The sequence below is a fragment of the Chiloscyllium plagiosum genome, unplaced genomic scaffold (assembly GCF_037043375.1).
Source record: "Chiloscyllium plagiosum isolate Xiang-an unplaced genomic scaffold, Cpla_swu_hap1 HiC_scaffold_14, whole genome shotgun sequence".
In the NCBI taxonomy this organism is placed as follows: Eukaryota; Metazoa; Chordata; class Chondrichthyes; order Orectolobiformes; family Hemiscylliidae; genus Chiloscyllium; species Chiloscyllium plagiosum.
In genome coordinates this window covers 20,732,230-20,753,917 of record NW_028270152.1, presented here as the reverse complement: position 1 = coordinate 20,753,917, position 21,688 = coordinate 20,732,230, and the positions used below count along the sequence as shown (strand labels likewise).

Below are 21,688 nucleotides of genomic sequence, written 5' to 3'. Positions count from 1 at the left end.
TGCAGATGACACCAAAATTGGAGGTGTAGTGGACAGCAAAGAGGATTACCTCAGATTACAACAGGATCTGGACCAGATGGGCCAATGGGCTGAGAAGTGGCAGATGGAGTTTAATTCAGATAAATGCATTTTGGGAAAGCAAATCTTAGCAGGACTTATACACTTAAAGGTAAGGTCTTAGGAAGTGTTGCTGAACAAAGAGACCTTGGAGTGCAGGTTCATAGCTCATTGAAAGTGGAGTCGCAGGTAGATAGGATAGTGAAGAAGGCGTTTGGTCAGAGTATTGAGTACAGGAGTTGGGAGGTTATGTTGCGGCTGTACAGGACATTGGTTAGGCCACTATTGGAATATTGCTTGCAATTCTGGTCTCCTTCCTATCGAAAAGATGTCGTGAAACTTGAAAGGGAGCTATAGGGAGAGGCTGAACAGGCTGGGGCTGTTTTCCCTGGAGCGTCGGAGACTGAGGGGTGACCTTATAGAGGTTTACAAAATTATGAGGGGCATGGATAGGATAAATAAACAAAGTCTTTTTCCTGGGGTCGGGTAGTCCAGAACTAGAGGGCATAGGTTTAGGGTGAGAGGGGAAAGATATAAAAGAGACCTAAGGGGCAACTTTTTCATGCAGAGGGTGGTACGCGTATGGAATGAGCTACCAGAGGATGTGGTGGAGGCTGGTACAATTGCAACATTTAAGAGGCATTTGGATGGGTATATGAATAGGAAGGGTTTGGAGGGATATGAGCCGGATGCTGGCAGGTGGGTCTAGATTGAGTTGAGATATCTGGTCGGCATGGACGGGTTGGACCGAAGGGTCTGTTTCCATGCTATGACTCTATGTACTTGAGACTTGGTGTTTAAACTTGGACTTGAGTTGGGTATTAGGTTCCCAATTCCATTTTGAAAAATTCGACCAAACTTGTCTAAACCATAGCCTAGACAGTTTCTATTCTCTAACCCTGACAATCTGGCCTATGAAACCCAACCAGCTCATTCTGCATTTGATTATCATCTTTCTTACTGATTAATTTACCCCTTTTTGGATTTTGAGAGTTTTTGGAAGATATGGATCTTTGTGCTTGCACTTTGAGATGGTAACAAATTAATATTGATTTAAATTTTGTTATTTTGTGGTCAGTGAAGCTTCAGAATATATATCTATGATACATGATCAAAAAGCTTAGGATTTTCTGGAGGCAGCAGATTCCCGGTTTCAGGGCTGGAAGTGACTTCAGCCACATATTATTGTTGCTGGAACTGCCACTCTGATATACATGGAGGCCTGTCACCATGAGCTGCCAACCCAATCATAGGAACAATGGTTGTTTCTTAGGCAGCCAGGGACAAAAGGCCGTCAGCAGGTAGGCAAGAAAAATCTTGAAAGAATTCCAGAATTGGGTACTGGAGGGGAAATTCCTCCAAGAAAATTATTGGTGTCATTGAGCACTGCTTTCCTTTCCATGGCCACACCTTTGCTTCTTGAAACTCCCCTTCACGCTGTTGCTGGAAAGGTTGGGGTGGGGGTGATGTCGTCCACCATCAGCAATATGGTGACAGTTCCAATAAACAGGCCCGCTCATGGTAATTGGTCGCCTGCTGGTCCTGCCGCTCATAAAATGTCCCAATGGAAGGAGAACCAATCCAAACTGCTACCCTCCATCACCCTCCCCAATCGCGTCGAAGCCAATAAAATGCCAAACACGTAGGCATTAATGTGAAAATATGTGAAGTTTGAACTCCTCTTTCGTTGTGTAAAAGCTTTTTATAAATTAATCACTTGTGTAAAAATTAGTATTTTATACCATATTTTGGCCTGCTTAATTTCCGTGAGTACTAGTTTCAAATTAAGATTGGAAACATCTTTGCTCTATTTGCCTACTTTCCTACACATGCATATATACTCACCTTGTATCCTATTTCACTATCTCCTTAATGTCTTCACACCTGGTTGACTTTCTCTTTGTGTCAGTTTTCAATGTCCTGACATATCTGTCCACTATACTTTCAATCTTAAAATGGGAGCCTCAGTATTTGAAGTCATAATCACAGTTTTAACATTTTTGATTCTGTGGCATGCAAGTGCTTTTGTTTGGGTAGAGACAATTTAAACCATTGTTATTGTATCCCATTTACACACAAAGTTCAATATTTTCGCACATGTTGTTTAAACAAAACAAAATCCACAAAGCAGATAGTGTTATTTGAAGGACTTGCTGAAGCTGATTTCCTTTTAAACCTCTCTCAGCACGCAGTTTTGGTGAGTAGTTTCCTTTTCTTTCACACTCTCTTGTCACCTTGAATCTTGTATTTTATTTTCCTCTTCTCCCTTCGCAGGCGTGCGGGCTAATGGTAAGTTGTTCTGCTCACTGCTGAACTGTGTGATGCTTTGCTTGGCTTCATGTGTAAGTTATTTCTATTAAAGGTCAAGCTGTTTCAGATTAATGTCTTATATTCTGACCACCTATTTCAGGTACTGTGATTCGACACTGTGGGGAGGAACATGGCTGGTTGGAACCAGATCTTTTTAACTGTACATCGCCACCATTCATGCAGTTGGCCGAGACTGTAAGAACTGTTTTGAAAGCCTTACCGCTGTATTCAAACTTTAATCTGTCCTGAACAAAAGATTACTAACTTAAAATAATTTCTGGGCAAAATTTCAAGTATAGCATTAAACATTCATGCTGTAATGCAAATATTATCATAGTTAATTAGATATTAAGGATAGAATGTTTCACTGGATTAACTCGAGTGGAATTTGGCAGGAATGTTTCGAGGAGCTGCTCTACTTGTTATCCACTTTGCCAGATCTAGATTGTTCTTTGGGAGTTGCTCCCAAATTTGTAATATTCCGTTAATCAAATAAGTTGCTAAATAGTATCTGTGAATGGTTGGTACTAATGGGTGCTGGTTAGATCATTTGGCCTGCTGTGGATCAGCTGCTATTGCTTGTAGCTGTTCCTGTCAGGAGATCTGGCATGGGATATATCCCTCATTTGTATGACTCCATCCTCTCACATCCACTGTAGTCCATCTACAGCAGCTCTGTGACATCCATCATCCAACTACTCTGAGTTCAACTACCCGTCTTTCTGTTACTATCCATTTTTCCATTTTGAAGAGAGCTCTAGAGCTCATCAGTTTTGATCAAATGGCTGAAACATTGACTTATTGATGTAATTTGGGAAGAATATGAGTGCAATTTCAAACATCTCTTATGGCCTGTGTTCAGAATTTTCTTTTAGTATATATCTTAGCATACACATTTCAAAGACGTGTTTTCTCTTTACTTGTCCAAATTTTTGATGCGTACAGGCAAGTGGAAAGAAAACAGCATTATGAGTTTTTTTTAAACTTTGTTACAAGCTTGAGTTTTCTTTCATTAACCCAACCTTCTTTTCACAAAATTACTTTCCTCCACATCACTGGGGAGAAGTGGGCTGTGATTGGAAGAGCAGTTCCTAGATATTCTGACTATTCCACATGTTGGAGTCACTTTGAATGATCACTCCAATGATCGAAGTGTTTTGTGAATTTTGGGAGAAAATTTGCCTACTGCCCCATTTATTTTGCACGCTGCTCCCTACCTGTGGTATAAATCTCAGCACTTTGCCATGGTTTAGTGATTATTCTAAAAATCACTAAAGACCTATACAGTCATTGAGATACAGTCATTGAGATGTACAACATGGAAACAGACCCTTTGGTCCAACTCGTCCCTGCTGACCAGATATCCTAAACTAATCTAGTCCCATTTGCCAGCACTTGGCCCATATCCCTCCAAACCCTTCCTATTCATATACCCATCCAGATGCCTTTTAAATATAGTAATTGTACAGCCTCCACCACTTCCTCTGGCAGCTCATTCCATACACACACCACTGTCTCCTAAGGTGCCTGTTATATATTGCCCCTCTCAACCTAAACCTATACATCTAGTTCTGGACTCCCTATCCCAGGTAAAAGACCTTGTCCTTTTATCCTATCCATGCCCCTCATGATTTTATAAACCTCTATAAGGTCGCCCCTCAGTCTCTGATGCTCCAGGAAAAACAGCCTCAGCCTATTCAGCCTCTCCCTATAGCATAAATCCTCTAACCCTGACAGCATCCTTGTAAATCTTTTCTGAACCCTTTCAGGTTTCACAACATCCTTCCAAAAGGAAGGAGACGAGAATTGCACACAATTTTCCAAAAGTGGCCTAACCAATGCCCTGTACACCTGAAACATGACCTCCCATATTTAATGCTCTGACCAATAAAGGAAAGCATACCAAAGCATTCTTCACTATCCTATCTACCTGCGACTCCACTTTCAAGCAACAATGAACCTGCACTCCAAGGTCTCTTTGTTCAGCAACACTCCGTAGGCCCTGCTCTGATTTACTTTGCCAAACTGTAGCACCTCACATTTATATAAATGAAATTCCATCTGCTACTTCTCAGCCCATTGGTCCATCTGAACAAGAGCCGAAAAATGTGTTGCTGGAAAAGCGCAGCAGGTCAGGCAGCATCAAAGGAGTAGGAGAATCGACGTTTCGGGCAAAAGCCCTTCTTCAGGAATCCCAATTCAGGAACATCGATTCTCCTGCTCCTTTGATGCTGCCTGACCTGCTGCACTTTTCCAGCAATACATTTTTCAGCTCTGATCTCCAGCATCTGCAGTCCTCACTTTCCCCCATCTGAACAAGATCCCTTTGTACTCTGCGGTAACCTTCTTCACTGTCCACTACACCTCCAACTTTGGTGTCATATGCAAACTTACTAACTATAACGAAAAGCAATGAACCCAGCACCGATCCTTGTGGCACACCACTGGTCACAGGCATCCAGTCTGAAAAGTAACCCTCCACCACCACCACCCTCTGCCTTCTACCTTTGAGCCAGTTCTGTATCCAAGTGGCTAGTTCTCCCTGTATTCCATGAGCTCTAACCTTGCTAACCAATGTCCCATGAGGAACTTCATCAAACGCCTTACTGACGTCCATATGGATCATGTCTACCACTCTGCCCTCATCAATCCTCTTTATTACTTCTTCAAAAAACATCAATCCAGTTCATGAGACATGATTTCCCATGCACAAAGCCATGCTGACTATCCCTGATCAGTCTTTGCATATGTTTGAGAGAGCTCAAGGAGGAGGTAGTAGTTTGATATTAAAACTTAGTAATCTTTGTTGAAAGAAACAGGAAGCCTTCCTAACTGAGGTCAATTTTTAAAAGCTTTTCTATCTCTTGTACGTTTCAAATCATAAAATTTAGGAATTGCTGTCTTGAACGATTACCAAATGTGAGGGAAGGATGATACTTGAATTTATCTTATCATTATGAAACAAAGTTACACCTGATAGGGTGTTTGTATTAAGTTTTGATTCATTCATTGAATCAAAGCCAACAGAGAGATGATTGACCACTTGGCCTTTTTCTGTTATGTAAACTTCTATGACTATATGATTTAATCTTTCGTATTCAGCTTTTCCTAAAACTGCATAATCCTTTCAATGTTCTAAAAACAGTGGCAGATGGGCAAAGCTCTCTGTAATCAACCTGCTGCATACTTTGCTCTACATGTTGTGCCACAATATATGTCTCCATGTAAGATTTAGGAAGGCAAAAAAAAGAACAGTTTGGAGAAGGAACTTGGAAAATTTTGACCCTCTGATGATTGACTCTCGTCCCAGCAATGGCTTTGTCTCTAAGATCCTTATAGTTAGTACCTGACTTTTGTAAGCAATAACCGCTTCCCAGTCAGAATCAGATCTAGCTCACACTTGATTTATATTTGTTGTATCTGATAATTTACATATATTTGTACCTTTTATATGAGATATTGTTGATTCACATGTAACTGTAAAAGACCTGGCAAGAATTACCAATGAGGAAAGATAAGTTTAAATAATAATGAGCTTGGTGTTTTAACTCCATCTTCAGTAATCAACCACCTATTTTGTATCATTTTACACACACCAGTATGACTTCTGTGATATAATTTCTCTTTGTCTCTGTTGAAAGCTGGAAAGGCTGGAGAGGAATGAAACTGAACTAAATACCATTGAAGCAAAGAAACTTGCCCGGCATATGCGTACAGTCACTGAGGAGATGGACCAGTACTTTGGAAATGACATCCACATTACATATCACCTTCTCTTGAAGATGCTCGAATTTGAGTGTAGACAACGTGGTTTCAATCTTACAGCAACACAGGATGTACACTATACAGAGGTAAAAAACCATGAGATTCTTAATAAGCAATGCCTCAGTACCATTTCTTGTACAGGTATACTAAATACCTTGTAAAAGTAAACTATTTCCTCTCATCTGGTGCTACACAACTTTTCCGTGGCTCAGAGTCAGTTCCCATATTATGTGCATAACATGAAAGAGGAACAGTTTACTACCATCTGGTATGGTACAGATCTGGCAGCATAATGCGGTTGCCAATAATATTTTGCTCATTGAAGTGAAGACGAGGTGGTGAGAAGGAAAAATAGAGCTCAAGTTTAGGGACAAAAGCCAAAATTAGCTCAATCAGGAGCAGTGTTGATGTTGTTCATGCTGATAACCCAAAGAATTAAACCCAGGCTGAGAATGTTTATAGATTCAGTGAACATAATTGGTGAGAAAATATATTCCAACAAAAATGAAAATTGCCATAAGAATACGTGATTACCTTGACAGTGGAGTTGTCGCAAATTCTTCTCCTCTCTTTACCTCCTGATAAATAACATTCAATAGGAGTATGGAGTGACATTTTCTGGATTTTCCTTTTTGGCCAAAGTGTCACTTTTATGTATACAGCATGAAGAATCTGTGTGACTCTGTTGTTCCAAAGAGGCAGAAAAAGAATCTAAAAGCAGACTTTGCTGTAAGAGGCAAAGGTGTCAATCATAAACGAGACAGAAGTCCAGCTTGTTGGAAAGAGTTTATAAAAATATTTTCATAATGAATTGGGCTTTCTCTTGATTCTGTTGGGTGGCACAGTGGTTAGCACTGCTGCCTCACAGCGCCAGAGACCCGGGTTCAATTCCCACCTCAGGCAACTGTCTGTGTGGAGTTTGCACATTTTCCCCGTGTGTGCATGAGTTTCCTCCCACAGTCCAAAAATGTGCAGGTTAGGTGAATTGGCCACGCCAAATTGCCTGTAGTGTTAGGTGAAGGGGTAAATGTAGGGGAATGGGTCTGGGTGGGTTGCTCTTTGGAGGGTTGGTGTGGACATGTTGGGCCGAAGGGCCTGTTTCCACACTGTACATAATCTAATCATAAATAGAAACGGCAGAGATAAGCGTCGATTTTGCTTGTAGTGGAAATATGTTTTTAGCCCTCAAAAATACAAAGTATATAACAAGAATGTATATTTCCAGTCAGCTGACAGCCTTCAATATTTTGCATACAAAAGACTGTCTTGCATTGATTTCTGCCAGTAACATTATTGTATGCTAGTATATTAAATCTGTACCAATATATAAGACTGTAGTCTTTATCCCTTCAGTGTTATGGAGAAACCTCGCCGCCTGGCCTAATTGAGCTTAGCTGCATGACACGGGAAGAATGTCATACAGAGAAGCAAAATAGCACAATAGCTGTCCATGAATTGTTGAATTGATCAAATCTGTTCGCAGACCATTTTGGTCTTGTTACATTTCAGAATGATTGATTTGGAATTATAAAACGTCAAGAAATATTTTTCACATGCAACTTATTAAAACAAAGCTTTGTTTACAGAGAAATTCATCCTTAAAGGTCATAAATAGAGGTGATATTAACAATATCACTGCATGGGTTGGATTATTTAAGTTTTATAAAATACTGAAGGTTTGTTTTTCAAATGATTGCAATTTTAATTATTAGTTTGAAACAAGCATGCTTAGTTTGTAGTGCTTCATTAATCTATAGAATCAAATTTGTCATAAAGCATTCATCTGGAACCCTGTGAGATAAATTAAATATACTTAATTTGGATTACATTTGTGTAGATAAGTTTTTAATAATGAGTCAAAGACGCAGGAGGCTCTACATTTGAATTAATACCTCATTCTTTTTACAGATCTACAGGACCAAAGTAAGGAAAACAAATTAAATGAAATTTTTATACTCTTAAATTTATAGAATGTATGTTACTCCCAAATTTAGCACGTTGTGCTGCAGAGTTTTACTACAACAGATAGTGGAGCAAGATTTTTCACAGTATGCCATCTACAGTCTTTTTTTTTGTTTTCTCTCACTTGATCCAATCTGTCATTCCCTCTCTTTCTGACTCTGAGTTGATGTTGACTTCATCCTCATCCTTATTTCTTCCTGTTTTGCAATCCTTGTATCTCCTTCAGCAATGAGGTTTCCTGTTTTTCACTAAGATGCAAATGCCTTGTTGCCTCACCATGCTGCTATCACCTTATACTCCACCGACTCTATGAAAAATATTTTCAAATCTAATTATCAGGGCAAGTGGGAAGACCCACTCTCTCACAAAATTATTGCCTAAACTAGTTTTATTGAAAGTGTCACTTTTTTTATAATTCTCTAGAAACTTGTCACTTTCATGTAATTATTGTTTTGCAGACAGTGATTAGGATTAACCTACAATATTCTACTTCAGATGTCAAATATTTGTTATGAAAATGTGCTGAAAACATGATAGTGTCTATAAATATTGGGGGGAACATCTTATAGACTTAAGTTTCACCAGATGTTTTTTCAACACTAATAACAGAGTTCATCAAATAAGCACACCATTGTCAGTTGTTGTTTGATTTGCCAAGTTACAGTGATGATGTACCAGCTCTTGTTCACCATTTTTAGAATGTGTTAAGAACAGGAAGTGCAGCTCTGGGTCTGGAAAATGCAGAACACTGGAATATCCTTCAGCAGACAGAACAAGGAACAGCTCATCTGATGGAACAAATTGAAGAATACATGAGGACATTGACACGAAATGTGAAACTCACCTACCTCAATCCAGTTGCTATTGTAACCCCCAATATAAGTGAGTATCTACAGTTGCTTGATAGTACAAAACTTATACATCGCTTAAAAAAAAAAACAAGATCAAAACTTTTTGCCTTGTGCTCATCAAGACTGAGAGTCAAGAATCCAGATTTTGAAAGGAAACATCAATTTATACATCATAAGAAAAGGGTGCTGATTCATGTAGTAATATTACCTTCTATAATAATATTGGCAGATCAGGTGTTTGGATTCCGAAAAAGAAACGGTCACAGCTGTGTTTTCATTGCATTTTCAGGAAGCGGGAATATTTTAAAGAGTCATTAATTTTTTTACTGCATCTCAGATCTCAATTTCAGATTTAAATTTAACTGTTGACATGGTGTTCATTACAATAGCATCCATTACAATATTTCCCATAGAGTAGCTCTGAACATATGTAATCTTAAGCTGAAGATATACATTCATTAGCAAGTTATTCATTGTTACTGGTTAGCTGGGTGTTCTTTGACAGATTTGAAGCTGTCTCTCTTCCTTTCAGCATATACCTTGCTACCCTTCCCCTGCTGCCAGCCCCTGTACCTCAACCCCTCTTGTGACCTCATGTTTCCCCTCAGCCCTGCTGCCTCCCAGGTACTCTCAACAGTGGCCTGTCTCCACACCTTCCCTCCCCGTGTCATCCCTTGTTTCCCCTGTTATCCCCTTGTGATCTCTCTTGTCTTCTTTCCACCCAAACCCGAGAAGCCTTTATCTTCACACTCACTAGTGGACCTACCTATCAGCTGCAAGCATAGAGCGAACAGGCCTGTGTTTGGATGAGCTGTTCCTTACCTTTACCTTCTATTCAACTTATGGGGACAGCATTTCTCCCATTGGTCCCCTCTGTGAGTGAATGTCTTGGCGATTTGTGGACTTTCGGGAGTGGATTCACCCTCCACACCTGAGTATTTTGAATATTGGTACGTATTAAGCTATCACACAAGCCATTAATATTTGCACCTCATCACTATATCTTTGCAATCTAGATGTGCTACCAATACCTGAATCTGTTTTCTTAGAACTCATGAAATTAGTAAATGTTGTTCCCTTGTTCGAAAAGGGGAGTAGAGACAATACTGGTCTATATTTACCAGGGAGGCTTACTTCGGTTTGGGTAAAGTGTTGGAAAGGGTTATAAGAGATAGGATTTATAATCATTGAGAAAGGAATACGTTGATTAGGGGTATTCAACACGGTTTTGTGAAGAGTAGATTGTGCCTCACAAACCGTACTCAGTTCTTTGAGAAGGTGACCAGACAGGTGGATAAGGGTAAAGCGGTTGATGTGGTGTATATGGATTTCAGTAAGGCATTTGACAAGGTTCCCCATGGTAGCCTATTGCACAAAATACAGAGGCATGGGATTGAGGGTGATTTAACAGTATGGATCAGAAATTGGCTAGCTGAAAGAAGACAGTTGATGGGAAATGTTCATCCTGGAGTTCAGTTACTAGTGGTGTACCGCAAGGATCTGTTTTGGGTCCACTGCTGTTTGTCATTTTTATAAACGACCTGAGTGAGGATGTAGAAGGGTGGGTTAGTAGATTTGCGGATGGCACTAAGGTCAGTAGTGTTGTGGATAGTGCAGAAGAATGTTGTAGGTTACAAAGGAATATAGATAAGCTGCAGAGCTGGACTGAGAGGTGGCAAATGGAGTTTAATGTGGAAAAGTGTGAGGTGATTCACTTTGGAAGGAGCAACAGGAATACAGAGTACTGGGCTAATGGTAAGATTCTTGGTAGTATAGATGAGCAGAGAGATCTCTGTGTCCAGGTACATGGATCCCTGAAAGTTGCCACCCAGATTGATAGGGTTGTTAAGAAGATATACAGTGTGTTGGCCTTTATTAGTAGAGGGATTGAGTTTCAGAACCATGAGATCATGCTGCAAAGCTCTGGTGCGGCCGCACTTGGAGTATTGTATACAGTTCTGATCCCCGCATTATAGGAAGGATATGGAAGCTTTGGAAAAAGTTAAGAGGAGATTTACTAAGATGTTGCCTGGTATGGAGGGAAGGTCTTATGAGGAAAGGCTGAGGGACTTGAGGCTATGTTTGTTGGAGAGAAGAAGATTGAGAGATGACTTAATTGAAACATATAAGATAATCGGAGGATTAGATAGGCTCGACAGTTTCCTCAGATGGTGATGGCTAGAATGAGGGGCCATAGTTTTAAATTGAGGGGTAATAGATAAGGAAATGTCGATTTTACTGCTCCTCGGATGCTGCCTGAACTGCTGTGCTCTTTCAGCACCACTAATCCAGATGTTCTTTACCCAGAGTAGTAGGGGTGTAGAACACACTGCCTGCAACAATAGTAGACTCGCCAAGTTTAAGGGCATTTAAATGGTAATTGGATAGACATATGGACGAATATGGGCTTCAGATTGGTTTCATAGGTTGGCGCAACATTGGGTCTGAAGGGCCTGTACTGGGTGGTAATGTTCTATGTTCTAACTCGTCTAGTTAAGTTCAATTTCAATGACACCATGTACACCCAATTAGGTTTGTTGCCATGCGCACTCCTTTTGACATGGCTCTTGCTAACAGTGTCCTTTATGATAATCATGAAAACCTATCTTCGATAGGATGTTAGTGGCCGTTCCCCTTACATACTTCTAATACTTAGATGGTATGTTTGCAATATTTGAATCTGTAGCAGCATCAAAATAATTCTTTACACACTTCAATCAATGTTATCCTGCACTCAAGTTAGCCATTGAAATGGAAACATTAGCTGAAAGCTCCCTTTCCTCAACCTGTTAGTTGAGAAATCTGCCAGTGGCTTTTCTACTACAATAGTAGGAGATAGTACTAAATTAACTGGTCAACCTCAGATTACCCTGAATCAGAAGCATTTTTGAAAATTGAGCATTGAGTGTAGCTGGCTGTTTCAATCTGATATGTTGCAGTATACGCACAAGTATTTAATGAAGTTTCATTGCAGGAAGCACAGTTCCATTAATAGGATGCTGCTTTCAAGCCAAAATTTTTTTTGCCTACCACACAAATGAGTAATGTGGTACATGAGTTGGTGCTAGTGTAATGCCAAATATGGAGACCATACATCACAGTGACTCATAGACTGTATCAAAGAACATGTTCCTTTGACTGTCGTTGATAGTGGACAATGCTCAACAAGTCTACGTTTGCAAAACAGCGTCCAGGACTAGGTGTGATTCTGCTATTCAATAGTATTTAATTCTAAGCACACAGTTCTTAGAATTTCACTGAAAACCAATTATAGGTTGGGCTCAGCATATTTTATTTGCATGTCCTAAAGGCTACATATATTCACACTGTGTAGACAAAAAGGTGGCACCCATGATGTGTGAGTACTGGGTTGGATATAGTCAGAAGTCCCGCAACACCAGGTTATAGTCCAACAAGTTTATTTGAAATCACAAGCTTTCAGAGCGTTTATTGTTCACCAGGTGAAGTGATGAACAAGCAGCACTCTCAAAGTTTGTGATTTCAAATAATCCTGTTGGGCGATAATCTGGTGACATGTAACTTCTGACTTAGACAAAAAGAGTTTGTGGATACATTAAACGTTTTCATTGGCAACGTCTATTCTCTTTATCAATCTCTGTTGCATTCTCCATACCCTCTAGCTGGTCATTGTCCAGCTGCCTGCTCTAAGATTAATGAACTAGCTATTAAAAGATTCTGCTGCATTTCCATGCCAACAATGGCCTTACCAGTCAGCATCCTTTTCTCATGCTGCATAAATCAGTGATCCCTTTCAAAGTTTGATTTCTTGTGCCCCGATCCTGAGGAAAGTAAGACCAAAAGTTTTGACTCTGTCTTGCTCTTTCATAATGTTCAAAATGTTTGAGAGCATTGTAGTTTTGAAAGTTGGACAATTCTTTTTATTAACTTACCATTCAAATTGGCTTACAGTGTCAGTTATGGCAAGTGACTAACATATTTTGTCACAAAGTAGTACAAAATATTTTCCTTCCCATAATTGACATATGATCTTACCAGATCTCAGTTGCTGGTAAGAAGAATAATTGTCAGTGTGAAATTTAAGAAAAAACTTTGTTCTATCATAGCAAATAATGGGTTAGTTTTTAAAATATATGCATAAAAGGAAGAAAGAGATCTGCTAACACAACTCTGTGAATATTGAAAACTCAATGGCCAAGATAGCTGTACGTTTTACTGTCCTGATTGTGCATCCATTAATTCTCATTTTTGAATTTCTATTTCAGTCCTAACTATTGATCACGTGGAGAATAGCACAAAGACAAGGAAGCGGTTTCCTCGCTATCACAGCAGACTCTTCCGTGGTCAGTCTACATGGGATGCACAAACGCACATTGTGCTGCCAAGATCTGTTTTATTTCCACCAAAAGTTAAAGGTAAGCAATAACAGCAGGAACTACAGCTCCTGTGATTCAAAAGAGAGCATATATTTTTGGTTGTCAGTATATACTCTGGCTGTGAGCATCATGTATAATGATGAGATTCCATGAATGAAGGACAACAATAATAAACAGATGGAATTTCATAAATAATGCTTGCTTCTGAGACGGTGCACTTGAATCAATAAAAATGCAGTATCTCTGCATTGTTGAGCCCATGAGGACTAAAATTGTTCTTTTTTCTTTTGCAATCTATAGTAATGCTATATGTATCTCTCTTTGAATTCTTTGTCTATGCAGCTATACCCACCTCCAAAGAAGAAAACTCAATCCAAGTGCGGAATGAAACTAGTAAAGTTTTACACCAACGGATGTTATCAGAGACTGAGCCCACTATGACCATCCTGATTCTCCTCATTTATCGGACACTTGGCAGTTTATTACCTGCCCGATTCAACACAGATCGCCGTAACTTAAGGTAATAGTTCAGCATTTAAGCGCGCGAGATGTGGTTTCTACGGTACCAAGGATCAAAATATAGTTTTTCTTTTCAAAGACTGCTGCTGAGATTTTCTCGGGGGCTAGGTTTTGGTTTTAAGTGGCTCTTTGAATTTAAAATTTTCAATTAAAGGCCAAACTGTTGTTGAAGCAGAACTGTGCAAACCTGCTTCATGCCTGCTTTGAAGGATTTGAAAGAAACAAGAGATTCAGTGCTGAACTGACATAAAGAATCCAACAATTAAATTGTTTTGCTTCAACCATGCTGGCCCCATTGCCCCTCTATTTGCACAGAATATCCATCCTCTGACATGCTGTGATAACCACAACTTTTATGCAGCTAGTTGAGTTTCTAATCAATGGTGACCACTGTCAGCAACTCCCAAGCCCACTTCCCTAAGTATGGTGGAGACTAAGCAATTGTGAAATTGAATTGAAAACTCAATGGCCAACATAGTTGGATGTTTTCCTATCTGCTCTCATTAACAAATAATATTTTTAATCTCATGATGGTGAGAAAGTTATTGAGGAGCTGCTGAAGCTTTGGATGTAGGTTTGCTCGCTGAGCTGAAAGGTTCATTTCCAGACATTTTGCTACCTTACTAGTGAGGTAACATAACATCTGGAAATGAACCTTTCAGCTCAGCAAGGAAACCTACATCCAAAATCTCAACCTGAACTACAGATCTCAAAACTCGCTGCTGAAGGTTGTTGGATCTAGGCTGCTGCCCAATGGAATTCTTGTAATTATGTCTGGAATTGGAATGATTGGTCTTCAACCAGTTAACCATTATTTCTTAAAGCTCTATTGACTGGAGAATTTCCCTGAACTCCATTAAAATTTGTTTTAATGTGTTAAATCCCTCTAGTAATTTAAGCCAGCAATACAGAAAAGATGCACCCCATGCTATAATCTGTTAAAATTCAAGAGGCAAAGAACTATCCCAAAAGTAACTGTTTAAAGTAAAAATTAACAACTTTATTCTTTAAGTCTAACAAAGAATATTAACTAACAACTACGTACAAGTCCTTTCTCCTAAACCTATCTTTTACCTCGCCCTCTACAATACTGGTCCGATAAAACACCCGATTAAGATTTGAATAAAAAACTTCTTAAGATCAAGCAGCTTTCGGTTCTTCTCTGTATTCCTGTCTTCTTTTCTTCTTGGGGATTCTGCTTGATAAGTGAAGGTACCTTGTAGAGAGCAGATCTTTCTGCAAGCAGTCTCTCTCTCTACTTGTTGGTGCTGGCTGCTCTTTGCCATTCTGCCTAAGTCTTCAAAATGTCTGATATTTAATACCCAAAAACATCGGATCAAAATACTAAATTAAAACTTGATTGGAGTTTGGTATCTTGGGGCATAATTTAAACTGATTGGCTGAATTTGAATTTGTTTTTGTCACATAGCAACCCAGCTATTGCTAGCTGTTCGACCAAATGTTACATTTTAAATTTTCCAATATTCTGTGTGCTTGGTAAGTCCTTGCCAGCCATTCAACTCTCGTAAAGGTACACTACACCTACAAATTCATAACAAATAGGACTATGTAATGCAATTTCAGTTCTGGAATTCAGCGTTTCTATCCACTTTTTGGAGCCAAATGATCTTGGTGAAACTCCAGCTGAGTATTAGTCAGAAGGTTATTACTGAGTACGTGCTCTTGATGATTCTTTCCATCAAAGTTTGTGAGAAGATTTGTAGCTCGGGTGCTTGTTGTTGTTCGCTGAGCTGGGAATTTGTGTTGCAAACGTTTCATCCCCTGTCTAGGTGACATCCTCAGTGCTTGGGAGCCTCCTGTGAAGCGCTTCTGTGATCTTTCCTCCGGCATTTGTAGTGGTTTGAATCTGCCGCTTCCGGTTGTCAGTTCCAGCTGTCCGTTGCAGTGGCCGGTATATTGGGTCCAGACCGATGTGCTTATTGATTGAATCTGTGGATGAGTGCCATGCCTGGGACAACACTACTATTATAGGACAAGCCAAACAGAGAACAGCCAGGGAATTCCTAGAGGGATGGCACTTATCCACAGATTCAATCAATAAGCACATCGACCTGGACCCAATATACCGGCCACTGCAACGGACAGCTGGAACTGACAACCGGAAGCGGCAGATTCAAACCACTACAAATGCCGGAGGAAAGATCACAGAAGCGCTTCACAGGAGGCTCCCAAGCACTGAGGATGTCACCTAGACGGGACGAAACGTCTGCAACACAAATTCCCAGCTCGGCAAACAGATCCACAACATTCTTTCCATCACTTTGCTGATGGTTGATAGCTGGCTAATAGATGGTAATTGGCATTGATTTAAATAAGTAGATAACCTGTTGGTTGAAAGCGGTTGGGGTAAAAATATTGATGAAAATGCTGAAGAATTACCCTGCTATTCTTCAAGTAATACCATGAAATCTTGCCATCCACATAAATTGACAGATGACAACTTTGCTTAATATTTAATCTAAAAGCAGACTTCGCTAACAATGTTGCACTTGCTCAGTTTTGCTTTGATTAAATTCTTAGTCACTGATTCAACCCTCAGTTTCTCCTTCCTTGGGAAAGGTTTGGTCACTATGTTTGACTCCTGCTGAAGGTATAAACCAGTGCATCCTATTTTCTGATTTTTAAAAAATGTGTCAGCTTTCATTGCATATCCCTAATTGCCCTGGAGAAAGTTATGGTGAGCTGTTTCCTTGAATCACAGTAAGCTACGAGTTGTGGAGACAATCACAGTGTATTTAGGAAGGGTGTTCCAGAATCTTGGCCCAGTGATGGTAAATGAACAGTGATTTTGCTGCAAGTCAGGATCGAATGTGGATTTGAGGGAAACTTGCTGGTGATGGTGTGAACAAAAACTTATGCAATAAACTGAAACATGTTGAAGAAACTTTTCATAGTGTCTCTGTCCTTTATTGAACATCTTCAAACATTTTGAATTGCAGACTTCCAAAGCATCCTGTAATGAATTCTCCAATCGTGACTATCTCTATCTTCAACAACAACAGCTTTGTCCATGGAGCTTTAAACTCACCACTAATCCTGGAATTCCGTTTACTGGAGACTGCCAATCGCAGCAAGCCTGTGTGTGTCCAGTGGAATCATTCCAGTCTGTAAGTACATTAACCTATCGATGTCAGATTGTTTTTGAGAGCCCAACAAGTAACAAATCCTAAGTATGTTACTAAGCAAGTTTTATCCTGTATTGTAATGCCTAAGCTTCAGAAATTGACTATGTCACATAAATAACACAAATTCAGAACCAGCCAGTAAAGGTGGTGAATTATTAATGAAGAAATATAGAACTATGTTTTGTTGCGATGTAGACACTAGATCAGTTGCAACATAGTGTTCCTGCTGTCAGATGCATGTTTGAAAATTCAGTAAAGTATCAACAGTGTGCAACAGCAAAAACTCAAAAGGTGAGGTTGACCAATCCTCCTGTATTTACAGTACCATGACTCTTCTCAGTAGTCCAAATGAGATGACTAAACAGGAAAAACTCTAAAATAAAAATAGCGAGCGCTGGAAAAAATCAGAGCTGGCAACATCAGTAGAGAAAAAAACAGAATTAATGTTTCAAGTCCAGTGGTCCTTTGTCAGACTTGAATACAGCTTGGAAAGGTATTTGTGTTGATAATGGGAGTGGAGAGGGAAGAGGGAATGTGAATAGAATACATTGAGAAAATGCCCAGAGAGAGAGAAAGAAAAAATTGATAGGCAAACAAACAAGTTGCTTATAAGTTGAGAGAGAGAAATGTTGGGTTGGTTGCTAACAAGAAGTGTAAATGTCTGAAAATGGGTTATCTGTGCTAGGAGCAATCCTTACAAATCAGGAGGTTGTGATGTGGGGTGGGTAATTAAAATGGAGAGATATGTTCATGTTCTGAAATTGTTAAAGTCAATGTTGAGTCCTGAAGCATGTGAGGTATTCCTCCAGTTTGCATTCAGCCTGGCTGGAGTGCTGCAGCAGGCATGAGACAAAAATGATAGAAGCGGAACATGGTGGTGTGTTGAAATACCAGGCAACTGGAAGCTCGGTGTCATTTTTATGAACAGAACATAGGTGTTCAGCAAAATGTTCAGCCATCTGCATTTTGTCTCCCCATTGTGTGAGCAGTGAATACAGTAGACTAGATTGAAACAGGTGCAAGTACATTGCTGCTTCACCTGGACAATGTGTTTGGGACCTTAAGTAGTGCAGAAAGAGGAAGTAAATAGGCAAGTGTTGCATTTTCTGTGATTGCACAGGATGGTATTGTGAGGAGGTATTGGGAGTAGAGGAGGAGTTGTCTAAGCTGTCCTGGAGGAAACAATACCTGCGAATGCTGACAAGGGATGGGAGGTTGGGGGGGGGGTGAATATGTGGCTGGTGGTGGCATCTCACTAGAGGTTGCTGGAGGAAGAACTCTGAAATTGGTCCCAATCACTAAGGTTAATGGGACAAAGCTTTCAGTGTATCGATTCAGTATTGCATTTTCAACTTGACCGAACACCTGCCGCTGTTATAATTCCATTAATTGCACCAATGAAAATGCAAATTTTCCCAGGGTTTGCGCTGTCTTTTTATTTCTGTCTTGAAGAACTTAATTGGTCTTCAAACTTGTACCTGTTTAATGCAAAACCAAAATAAACAATAAAATCTCTCCTACCATTAATACAATGTTCTTGTGTTTCTTACATTGTCTAATTCATCAGTTTATAAATGTGCTTTGGGAGGTGACGGAGTTCACTGTATAGATTGCACTTCATGTAAACTTGCTTTTTCCATTCAGTCCAACAGCATTATCTTGTTCCTGACTTAAGTAGTTAACCTGCCCTGGTACAGTACAATTATAATGCTGTTTTATTAAGTTTTTAAAAAAGAAATAGGAATCTGTGCTCTATAACCCATTAGATGCTGTAACAGTTCTTTACAACCTTTGAAGTATTACCAGCTGTGTGCAACTTCACATCTTCTTGGGAGGGGGTATGTTACTTCTCCTCAACACATTCTATATTTGAATCACATTGGATTCTGTATATCACATGTTTGGTGGAGCTGCCAACTGCATTTGAACTCGGCCAAAAGAAAACTTTGGCACTTGTACAAATATTTTTGAAAATCAGGAACAACAGTTTGAAACTATTGCTCCTAAATACTTAAGCATATCCCTTAAGCAGTTTTGTTGGATAGACTGAGACATTTAAGGTAAGCATTTGCAATTCCTGATTTTGATTGGATTTGGATGTAAAGTGGAATACTTCCAATTGGTTGGGATTTGAACAACTTTCATATCCAAGAACAGAAAGGGTTTTTTTTTTTGACAACGTATCAATTATGCTTGTTTTGAAATGGGGATTTAAATCTGCTATTCCCTTAATACCCGGTATTTGATTTAATCTGTGAGTTGGCCAGATGTGTTTACATAAGCATTAGTACTACATTGCTTATTAAAAGGCAATTTAAATTAAACTTAAGCATGACAACTTACTTACTTAATATCACGAAAGCCACTCTGAAATGTTTACATTTTCATTTGAGCTTTTTTTAAAATTCTAATCCTCGTCATTTCCCATTAGTATGAAAGTCCACATACACTTTATTTGCATCTGTTAGATTTTACATCCTCACAATCAATCTAAATGTAATCAGGTATTATTGCTGGCTCCTTTAGGAAAATATTGATTAAGGGTGTACAATGTATAAATGTTTTGTTTAATGTCTTTACTACTGTGGAACTCTGACAAATTTTCTGTGGCCTGTTGTATTTATTGTTCTATACACTAATGCATTAATGAGTAACAGGAAAATACAGTTAACAGCTGTAAATGACCCAGGTAACAAACATCAAAGCTGCTATCTCTTTTTGGTTGCAGTTCAGCATCTATTGGCTGTTTAAGGTTACTCCAGGAAGAAAATCTCTCCATTAGTTTTGTCAGAAATGCTGATAAGTAAACTATTTTGTTTATTGAACCTTGTTACTTACAATGGGATTAAAGAAGTGTTCCAGCATCAATTTTGTTACTGTTTTCCTGTAGCAAAATGTAAATAAATATATTCAACAGAAGACTAGTAATCTAATACCAGTAATTCTGTACATAATCCCCTATTTCAGTCGTACACCCCACTTTACATTGTCAAGTCAGATTGACTGAATAAGTGATGCACGTCAAAGCCAATTCCATTGATTTGTTCAATGGTACGTAATTTTGTATGAAACCTTAAGCCAGACTCACAGTTGGAAAATGATATTATTTTCTGTTTAATAGCCCATGGATGCCTGGTATATAATGGATGACTGTCAAGTAAGATGATGGTAAATGTTCTGAGATAATTTGGAGACAGGCCCCAATAAAGAAATAATGGGCTTCTCTTGTGTCTGTGCTGCTCATTTAATTCCATCATCCCTTCTCCCATTGCCTCAATCATCCTTTTCTTTTGTATTGACTTCAAGTTCTGTTTGACATCTTTAGCAGAAACTAATATATGTAAAAGCTAATTGCTTTTAATATAAATGCTGATTTTGACAAGCTCAGGGATGTACATTGTTCTTAAGCACTCCTGTTTTGTATATCATTTATAATATTCTGATGTAGCGCACAGTGTTTGTTTCCTTAGTGTTTATATTCTGAGGTGAGATAAATTGGCGCCTCAACCTCCTTAATACCATCTGCTCATATTACATTTGCCATATGTACTGACTGAAATATACAAACTTTTCTTGCAAATTCCGAACTGAATTTTTTAATCTGCTGTGAACTCGACTGAAGTTTTTATTTCCATCACGCAGTAATACAGAGATGATCATTTGTAGCCATTTAGTTTTTTTTGCAGAGATCTGCATTAAATTTGAGACTTGCGTAGTCCCCCATTACAATTTGCATTAATTCAATTATAATAGATTGAACTCATTCTCCTCTTCAGATCTGAACAGAAGTCATATTGGATTCAAATTAACTCTCAGATGTTACCAGACCTGCTGAGTATTTGCAGCACAATTTTATTTCAAATTCCCAGCATTTGTGATACTTTGCTCCTAATTTAGGTTAAATATATTGCTTTAGTTAAAATACTATGAATCTGATATGTTTTTATTTCTCTTACCAAAATGTGATGGGCATCATTAAGCCCATCAAGTGCATCTTAACAAGTGTTTCCTGGAATTACTGTCATTATATGTGTGAGAAAGTCATTAATTCAAATCAACATATCAGAGTAACAATAATCCCAACATCCACATATAAATCTCCATTATTACCTTTTGATATCATAACCCAAGAACAAGAGATATAAACCTGAATAGACCATACAGCCTGTCCAATATGCTACGCCATTCAGTACAATCATGGCTTACCTTGATCTTCAACTCCATTTTCCTGCCCATATCCCTTGATTCTCTAAGAGACTTATTCGAATCCATATGTTTTAATCCATTTTGCTTAAAAGGGAAGTAGTGTTTGAAGAACATTTTTTTAATTCAAAATACATTTTGATGAAAAATTTGTTATAAAAATGAGTGACATACTTTTGACATCTCAAAGCTTTACATTCAATAGCTATTCAACCGAATAGGATCTCTGTGTACAAAGGGCTTTCTGTACCATTGCAATTGAAAAAGTATGTGGAACGGCTCCATTTAAAGCTTTAGGTCTGAGAATGGGACAAAAACTAACCTTAATCTTTTCTGGAATTGGATGCCTTAAGAAAGTATAATATAGTACAGTGGAGTGAATGCTAAGACACCAGAAAAAACGGCAACAGCTTAAAACGCCAGCTCTCAAAATTTCTTGTGCAAGGTAAATTACAAATATTGACATCCTTATTCATTCCTGATTGATAGTATTAGATGCTCAAAGAAAGCATTGTTATCA

General features: G+C 38.8%; 1 protein-coding gene across 8 annotated transcripts in view; it reads left to right on the top strand.

Annotated features, from left to right (window-relative positions):
* celsr3 (cadherin, EGF LAG seven-pass G-type receptor 3) overlaps positions 1-21,688 on the top strand; it is a 251,061-nt gene that overhangs the window by 163,412 nt on the left and 65,961 nt on the right. For 6 of the 8 annotated variants that reach the window (XR_015759367.1, XM_087994121.1, XM_087994118.1 and 3 more), the window contains exons 17-23: positions 2,332-2,346; positions 2,468-2,562; positions 6,009-6,218; positions 8,793-8,976; positions 13,190-13,339; positions 13,643-13,820; positions 16,780-16,947. Coding sequence is in view for 7 of the 8 variants with exons in the window: in XM_087994121.1 (XP_087850247.1) it covers positions 2,332-2,346; positions 2,468-2,562; positions 6,009-6,218; positions 8,793-8,976; positions 13,190-13,339; positions 13,643-13,820; positions 16,780-16,947 (1,000 nt within the window). In the remaining variant the exon portion in view is untranslated. The remainder of the gene's footprint in view (positions 1-2,331; positions 2,347-2,467; positions 2,563-6,008; positions 6,219-8,792; positions 8,977-13,189; positions 13,340-13,642; positions 13,821-16,779; positions 16,948-21,688) is intronic. The other 2 variants (XM_087994120.1, XM_087994117.1) reach the window with 1 other exon arrangement.